The sequence below is a fragment of the Triticum aestivum genome, chromosome 2D (genome assembly GCF_018294505.1).
Source record: "Triticum aestivum cultivar Chinese Spring chromosome 2D, IWGSC CS RefSeq v2.1, whole genome shotgun sequence".
In the NCBI taxonomy this organism is placed as follows: Eukaryota; Viridiplantae; Streptophyta; class Magnoliopsida; order Poales; family Poaceae; genus Triticum; species Triticum aestivum.
In genome coordinates, this window is record NC_057799.1 from 647938836 (window position 1) to 647947976 (window position 9141).

General features: G+C 52.4%; 1 protein-coding gene across 1 annotated transcript; it reads left to right on the forward strand.

Annotated features, from left to right (window-relative positions):
* The first annotated feature begins 3349 nt into the window (after positions 1-3349).
* LOC123055360 (probable receptor-like protein kinase At1g49730) lies at positions 3350-8419 on the forward strand. Its single transcript, XM_044479355.1, has 9 exons — positions 3350-3561; positions 4079-4630; positions 4740-5030; positions 5440-5701; positions 5784-5836; positions 5937-6004; positions 7243-7332; positions 7426-7510; positions 7639-8419. The coding sequence occupies exons 1-9, from the start codon at positions 3447-3449 to the stop codon at positions 8181-8183; spliced, it is 2061 nt and encodes a 686-aa protein (XP_044335290.1). The 5' UTR covers positions 3350-3446; the 3' UTR covers positions 8184-8419.
* Positions 8420-9141: the final 722 nt, after the last annotated feature.

A 9141-nucleotide genomic window follows, 5' to 3' on the forward strand; every position in this document is an offset into this window, starting at 1 on the left:
GCAAATTACTATGTGTCTTGATCTAAGAGAAGTTGTCTTTAGGCCTAATAAATCCGGACGGAGGGAGTATAATTTTTTTGGTGATGTGGCACACAATTAAGTAAGAAAAAAGAGGGTGTGATATCATATCATGATACTGTATCATATTAAATGTTGTACTAATTTGTGTCATGTATGATAATTAATAAGCCAACCTAAAATACTAACTTATGATACTATGCATTACGAAGGTTGTATCATGATATTAATATATGATACTCCCTGTTATAACCAGCCTTATAATTATAACCAGCCTTATAGATGCTCGTGCAGACGCGGAGAGCGCATTGATTTATGCTCCCAAGAGCACGACCAACCGAGAGCGGGCGAGTAGACCGCGGATGGACCGGTGGCGCAGCTCAGCATTAATTTGGGGAACGGGATGGGCCGGCTTTACCTCCATTCTTTTACTAGCTGATTTACTTCCAAAATTAATTAAAGATAGTAGTAGTACTACTACCAGGCTACCAGCCATGGCGCGGCTGACTCCACTCACGCCCCCACATCCCTGGCCCTGCCTGCCATGACGCTCACTCACATTTGCTCGCTTCACTCGTACTGTATATCATTACCAAAGTACTCCTTTTGGATTCAGCACCTGTTCCTACTTAATTTCTGTAAGATGAACCCTGTAGTCCTGGCACAAATTCAGTTAGTTAAGGCGTGAGCTACCACCTGTGAACCCTGCAGCACCAGCACAAGTTCAATTCAATACTACTCACATTTTTCCGGACGTGGAGTTTTTTCCCCCGAGCTCAATACACTTAGAGCAACCCAAACGGACGGCGCTTTTGTCCGCTTTTTGTCCGTTTGGGTCGACCAGGCGGACACGAACGTCCACTTTCACGTTTGGGTCGGCGCGTGCGCCAACGCTAGCCCGACCCATTTTTTAGGCGTGAGAAAAAAAAGAAAACATGCAATAATTATACATTAAAGCCGGCCACGAAGGCCGGCGAGAGTCCACGCGTCCACATTTAGCATTAATAAAAACTAAAAATAAACTAAATTACGAGGCGGCGCGCTGCCCTAGGCGTCGTCGTCGTCGTCCTCGGGGTCCGTGAGGTTGATGAGCATCGGCGCAGGGCCGTCCTAGGAGAACGCCGAGTTCCAGAGGGCGTTCATGTCGGGCGCGGGCTCTGCCGCCGCGGCCTGGCGCGCCTCCTTCTCGGCCTCGCGCTGCTCGGCCTCGGCGTCGCGCTCGAGCATCTCGAGGTACTCGCCGTCACGGCGCTCCTCGACCAGCCGGATGTGGCGCCAGTGCTCGAGGTATGCCGCCTCCTGCGCCGGCGTCGCCCCCACCCAGACCGGCAGCGCGCGGACCCACTCGCGCACTTCTCCCATCCAGGAGTAGCGCTCGATGGGGGACGGCTCCGGCTCTGGCTCGGCTTTCACATAGGACGGCGGGGACGGCGGGGTCACCGGCGGCAGGACGAAGTCGCCCGCCGCGGAGAGGGCCATGGCCTGCGCCATGGCCGCCGCGTACGCCGCCTCCTCTTCCTCTGCCGCCGCCGCCCTGCGCCGCTCGTCCTCCTCGCTCTCCCGGTAGACTGTCGCAAGGGCATCCTGGTAGGCGGCCTCCGTCGCCTGGTCCTCCTCGCGGACGATGAGCGGGGTTGGTGGCACGGTGCGGTCGACCTCGCGGACGCCGCGTGGCCTCGCCTCCTCGTGCTCGAAGGCGAACCAGTGCGCCCAGTTGGGCGAGTCGGAGGCGTAGGCGGCGTCAGGAGCGCCCGCCGGCGCCGCACCTCCTCCGCGTGCGCCCTGGCCGACCACGGGGCCGCCGGCACCGGGATCCTCTCCGGATCTAGGTGTCAGTTGTGCGGCAGGGTGGCGTCGGGGTACGGGAGAGGCACGCGGTGCTGCCAGTGCCACTCCACCTGATGCACCGGCACGTTGACGCGATGCCTCGGCCGGCGAGCTGGCGCCGGTGGAGGCGGGAAAAACTCCAGGGGAAAGAGAATGGCGGGCGACTTGCCCTTGGCCTTGTTGCTGCTGCCGGCGCACCGGACAAGAGCCCCATTTGGCACGGCTGGGTGGCTAGGGTTGGCTAGGGTTTGCCGGCGGCGGGGGAGCGAGTGTGGCTAGATGAGGACGGGGGCTGACTGGATGAGGACAACCCCGCCGCACGGTCGGCTTAAAAAAGGACGGCCGCCGTCACTGACGTGTGGGCCCAGGTCATAAATTAAGCTGACCAGGTAGGTGGCGGGCGGTTGACGACCGCCAGGTGGGGCCACGGCGGACACCGAGAAGGCGCGCGTGGCGTCTGTTCCGCGTCCGCGTCGACGCATTTGGGGCGCAAATTTGGGCCACTTGAGATGTTTTTTATCAACTAGATAGATCACAACAAGAACATAAAAAAACACTGCAACAAATTATTCCAACCTAGACCATGGCAATATCAAACTTCTTCAAAGTAGTATGGCTGATTTATACAGGTCTTTGAACTTTCACATAATGCAACGTGATGTTTTAGTACATGGCCTGACCACGTTTGACCCTGTCCTAATTGAATTTTCATCGTCCTTGTTTTGCATAAATTAATTAAATTTCTCATCCATAAGATGTTTGAAGCAGTGGCGGAGCCACCACACTGATACCCAGGGCAGCTACTCGGGCTCTGCATGTGGTCTATTCCTTGAAATAATAGCATGCATGAAGAACTGATCAAGTTTTTCCATGGGCAAGCGACCGACAGTTAGGAGCCTTCGTATGTTGCCCGAGCTCTATTGAGCTGGCTCCGCCATCGATATGAAGTTTAGTCCTGCAACACTAACGTCCCATTGGTGCAACATAGACAAGCAACGAAAATGATGAGGAGGAGGGGAAAGAGGAGGATCAAGAAAGGGGGGAGGGGCTCACCACTGGCAAGACGACGACGACAACATCAACAACGTGGTCACCGGCGCGCGCGCACACACACATAGTACCTTGGCACTAACGTGTGACGCCTGACGACCCCTCCCCGCATGCTCTAATAGTGCTTGATCAAAGGGGGCTAGGGGACGAAATGGGCTGACCGGTCACTGCGACAATGGAGGTGGTTGCGCCCTGGGGAGAAGGGGCGACCAAAGGGCTCACATTCTAAATAGTAAATACCATATGGGTTCTGTTTTAATTTTGGTACCATGTCAAAAAATGACCAGCATTTGAACATGAACTAGCAATAAACATGTTTCCCCTTGATTGAAGGACCATATCTGAAACTTTTTTTTCGTACCACCTGATGAGGAGTGGGCAGCAAGCGAGGAGGACCGACCCGAACCCCAGGGCTTTTGGTCACGGGCCAAAACCCAAAGAAAATCATTGTCGCCCTCCTCACTCTCTCACTCAGCCGCCGCCCCCAGCCAAAATCCCAAGTCTTCCTCCGCACTCCACTCCCCACTCACTCCCCACTCCACTCCCGCAAAATGCGCCGCCGCCGCCCCGCCGCCGCCGCCTCCTTCGCCCCGCCGGCACTCCTGCTGCTGGCCCTCTCCGCACCGTACTGGCTCTCCCCGAACCCCGCCGCAGACGCCGTCGGAGGTCAGTTCGTTCGCTCGCTCGCTCACTTCCTTCCCCTGTCCGGTCCTAGCTCGTTCGCGGCCGCTGCTCCTGGAGTGATCCCTCGACGGCGGTGCCGGTTTCCTGGTGCCCGATGGATCAGAACGTGGCGGTTAATCCAGGCACCAGGAGCTCGAATGTGATCCGTCGCGCCGCGCTCCGTGATTCCAGCAGCGCCGCCGCCGCCCGATTCGATCCCCCCCAAATCACTTCTTGCCAAGCTCCGGATGAATCCACCACTCCCGTACGCGCCCTGCACGGATAAATCCGCCACCTATGCCTTTCCATTGTACGAGTACGAGAGAACCGCACATTCTACCTCGTATGGCCGGCTCAGCGCGACCAATGATTTGGGGGCATTCATCCAGATTCCAGTACCGTTCGTCACTACATTTTCCGTAGCTCCTATTGTCGATTCAGTACGAGCAGTAATTTGGGGGCACTCAGTACCATTTTATCACTACATTTTGTTACTAACTAGGATCTTCACTGTCCCCAGGATGCCCGCTAGATTTCAGCTGGGCCAACTTCACCACGGCGGCGGCGGCGTGCTCCGACGGGGCGCAGCGGGCGGCGTGCTGCCGCTACATCAACGCCTTCGTGGCCACCTCCATCGCGCGCTACGCCAACGCGACCGGCCGCCTGGGGGTGCCGCCGGCCTTCTCCGAGATGTGCCTCAGCGCGGTGTCCGACACCTTCAGGCTGCGGGGCATCGCCACCGACGCCGCCGTCTTCTGCGGCCTCGGCCCCAAGATCAGGGTCGACTACCAGTGCGCCGGCCGCAACACCGTGCTGGAGATGATGCAGTCCCCCAGCTTCAACGACGTCATCGGCAGCTGCAGGGGGCCCCTCTCCCTGGACATCACCTGCAAGACCTGCCTCAACTACGGCATCGTGTACCTCCGCCGGCTCATCGGCTCCGACGACAACGTCGCGCTCAGCGTGTGCCGCAGCGCGGTCTTCGTCACGCTCGCGACGCAGCACGGCGTGCTCTCCTACGACGACATCCTCACCTGCTTCTTCGGTGTTCAGGGGATCACCACCTTTCCAGGTATTTCACCAGTTGCTGCACTAAGTTACTCCTGTTTGTTAACATTTTGATTTTGAGTGGTGACCGGACGGTTCTGAAACTCTGTATCTAACGGTTGGGAGTGTACCAGGAACGGTGTCTGTCACGTCGACTCCGGCTTCTACTCCGAATGTCACCGTACCCAGTGATTCTTCAGCTCCAAAGACCAAAAGTGTTCCACTGCCACAGAAGCACCAGAAGCCTTACCACATTTCGGTGGTTCCGGGGATAGGGATAGGGGTCATATTGCTTGCCATTCTTCTTCAGATCGTCTTGGTGGTGCTCATTCGTCGAAAGAACAAGGAGCTGAGGGATGCTGAGCTGTCTGCTCAGAGTCCAGACAATGCATTTCACCAGGGTCAGTCCTGGAGATGCGCAGAAGGTCAGTGCACACGCTTCAGTTATAGATATAAGTAACACTGTGGTGCATATGAATGTAGATTCTTTAAGCTAGGATTGAGATTCTTTTTGTATTTGCCCGCTCAGTGTGTGTCTCATCATGCTTGGTGCCTGCCTGAAAACTACTATCTAGTTCTTATTTGCTGTTGTTATAATGATCTTGCCATGGGACTCGAAAGTTCCGCATAATAACAACTCATTCATGCATCCTTGCCGCAAGTTTGTTGTGAGAAAATCATAAATGCTAAAATGAGCAGTCTCTTATTTTCTACTTTAGTGCATTGGCATTGATGGTCTTTGCACGGGCATGAATATGACAAGAAAACTGGTACAGATAATCCTACCATTCTTCTATGTTTGACTGAAACCACTCTGTTTACCCTGCTCTTCAGGTCAGTCACCAATGTTTCAGAGGTATAGCTACAAAGAAACAACGAAAGCAACAAACAATTTCAGCACGGTTATTGGAAAGGGAGGCTTTGGAACAGTCTATAAGGCTCAGTTTAGTGATGGCTCTATAGCTGCGGTCAAAAGGATGGACAAGGTTTCAAGACAAGCTGAAGAAGAGTTCTGCCGGGAAATGGAGCTCCTGGCTAGGTTGCATCATCGCCATCTTGTGAACCTAAAGGGCTTCTGTGTTGAAAGAAAAGAAAGGTAATGGTGCATTATTCGCATCGTAATTTGCTATACTTCGTACACAGTGGTCAACTTCTCATCTTATATTTCTGTTTTTCAGGTTTCTTGTCTACGAGTACATGGAAAATGGAAGCCTAAAGGATCACCTGCACTGTAAGATCCTGCCAATTTCAGATATTTTGTACATATGATATTAAATCCTTGAAAATATATCTTGACCTGCTGTTAAGTGCTCTCATTTGAATTCCGGCAGCTTCTGGAACAAAGGCATTAAGCTGGCAGACAAGGCTACAGATCGCAATGGACGTAGCCAATGCTCTGGTAGGTTCACTGAAGTAAATAACTCTGGTTTCTTTACCATATGAAGTTCTTGTTCTCTTTTATGTTAAGCCAAAATATGGGAAAATCATCATCAACATGCATGCATGCATCAAGTTGAATTACAAATACTGCAGATTGCTTTCCCATGGCAGCTATACTATTTGATATTTAAGCTCAAAACGTCATTCCTCAGTTTTCTCACTGTAGGTTCCTTGCATCTGTTAATATCTGTAAATGCACCTACTAAAACCTGCATAATATGTGGATGAAAAGTATCAAGCTGGAATGCTAGGAATTAGGGTACAGATAGGTGAGTTTCTCATTGTAACAAAACAATCAATTACTCCAACACGCCCAAGTGCAGCAACTGTAGCTGACACCCTTCTTCCACCTTGTCTCCTCAGAGCAACCACCCTCAGATCTAGGCCAACCTTTACAAATGCCTTTTGTTTACTCAGACACACCTATCAATTTGCATGTAGAGATTGGCCTGATATCATGCAGTATCTTATTTGCAACATGATAGCATTTTGCCCCCTCCAAGACAGATGGCCCCTGTCTGGGTGTACAGTTTATGTATCGGTCCAACTATTATCGTGTAGAACAGCACAGCATTTTGGCCCCCGGTTTATTATCAAGGCGTGCCACTGAACAGTAGCATTCAAGAATCAGGATCAACCAACGGTTGTTGGCATGTGGAAATTATTGGTACATCGATAGGGGATAAGCATTTGTACAGGTATGAGAATGCCCATGCCTGTGGTCCAGCTATGTATTGGAGTATTTGACACTGTTGACCTGATTTTGGCCCATTTGGCCTAACATTTCCATAAATATCCTTTTGCACTTTCTGTGTTTGAGTCATTGAGAGATGGCAAGTTGACTAGTGATACATGTCCAAATGTATTTAGCTCAGCAAACAAAAAATTCTGGGGCTTTGGTCTGGTACCACCAGCCACCAGGACCCACCATGTTACCATGGGGCTTTGGCAGTGTTTTCTCACTTTCTGGGTGGGGTTACCATAACCTTGTTTGCTAGCCAGTATATACCAGTGTTCTGTTTGCCTAGTGATTTGAATTCATGATTGAACTTTTGAGCTACCTTTAGTCAGGTCTGCTGACATTTGACAGCTTCTGTCGATAACTTACTTTGATATTACATTTTTCTGCATGATGATGAATGCTGATCTGTGCTTCTTCTTTTATTTTGAGATTAAGATGTGTCCTTGTTCTTGCAGGAGTACCTCCATTTCTTCTGTAACCCTCCACTCTGCCACAGAGACATCAAGTCGAGCAACATTCTTTTGGACGAAAACTTTGTTGCCAAGGTTCGCTCCTGTGACATGCTGACAACCTCTAGCTTTGTGGCATTTAGGCTGTGATTCATGCTGAAAATTTTCTCCTCGATCCTGTATATTTAGGTTGCTGATTTCGGCCTTGCGCACGCATCGAGAACTGGTGCTATCAGCTTTGAAGCTGTCAACACAGATATACGCGGAACTCCAGGTGTGAATTCAGCAATAATAATCTTCTGACGAAACTATGTAACATGCAGGTTATTTTAGTGTTCAGTAAATGGATCATATATACAATATTGTTGCTCATCTCCCTCTTGATGGATGGATCAACTGCAGGGTACATGGACCCAGAGTACGTGGTGACCCAGGAGCTGACGGAGAAGAGCGACATCTACAGCTACGGCGTGGTGCTGCTGGAGTTGGTCACCGGGCGGCGGGCGATCCAGGACAAGAAGAACCTGGTGGAGTGGGCGCAGGAGTACATGTCGCCGTCCGGGGAGATCCCGCCGGAGCTGGTGGACCCGACGATCCGCGACTCGGTGGACATGGACCAGCTGCACCTGGCGGTCGGCATCGTCCAGTGGTGCACGCAGCGGGAGGGGCGCCAGCGGCCGTCCATCAGGCAGGTGCTGCGCATGTTCTCCGAGCGGCTGGACCCCGGCAACGGCAGCTTCGGCGAGGGCATGGACGACGCCGACGGCGGCTTCTACCCGGGCCGGAGCAGCAGGGGCGGCGCCGCCGGCGTCCACCGCAACGAGCTGGTCCCCTGCGGCGGCGACATGCGGTCCCTCCACTCGTCCTCGAGCACGACGAGGTCCTACTGCAGCCGCAGCATGCTGCTGGAAGGCGGCCAGGCTCACTCTCCCCCTGAAACCCTCTGAATGATCAGTCTCTGTTTCAGAAGAGGAAATTTTTGCTCCTCCGCACGATAAAACTTCGATTTGCGTGGTCGATCGGCGCGGCGACGTCGGAGCTCGCAGCCTGAGGTGTTATCGGTTAGATGATCTGGTGCTGCAGATTGGTTTTCTGGACGCATGGTGGTTGGTTCATACAAAGAAAGACACGTTCTTGAATTATGGAAGTGCTGTGTTGTGCATGCATGATGCAGTTTTGTTTTCCTGTGAGCGTGTTGGTAGAATACTTACTCCACACAACATAACTTGAAAATTCAGATATAAATACTCCACACAACATATTCTCATTTTGCAATATGGGCACACATCGTAACTTGAAAATTTGCAGTCGACCCACAGATAGTTGAAATGGGATACACGAATGCCTACACAAATAGTTGAAACCATCGGCACCGGTACCACCGATGTAATGCTCTCTGTGGTTCATCAATGGTCTGTCTTCACACTCTCTCGTCGCGCCCTTAAGTTTCAGCTGAACCTCAAAGTCAACGGGGCTCAGAGCCATAATCGCCCGAGACGGGCCGGTCAAGCGCAAAAAGGGATCCTGCAAAGCAGCAACAACATCATCATCGTTACACATCCTTAACCGCAGACGCTAAACCGATCGACCGATCTACAAAGGCACACGCAACAACGAGAAAACCAAGGAGAACAAACAGGATGAGAACAGAGTAGAGCGGGCACATACATCTGCGGTGAGCTTTTGGGAATTGTGCCTTGGCCGATCAAAGATGATGTTGCGCTTGCGGTCCGAGTTGTCTCGCGCGGCGACGACGCCATACACGTGGAGCGGCCCACGCAGGCCGCACATGATCTTGGTGATCTTGAAAGAGTAGACCTGCAGGCTGACCCCTTCTGTCTCGGCATTGGAGGGTAGGGGCAGTCCGGGCGTGCAATGCGTGAAGTGCATGGGGCTCAATGTAGC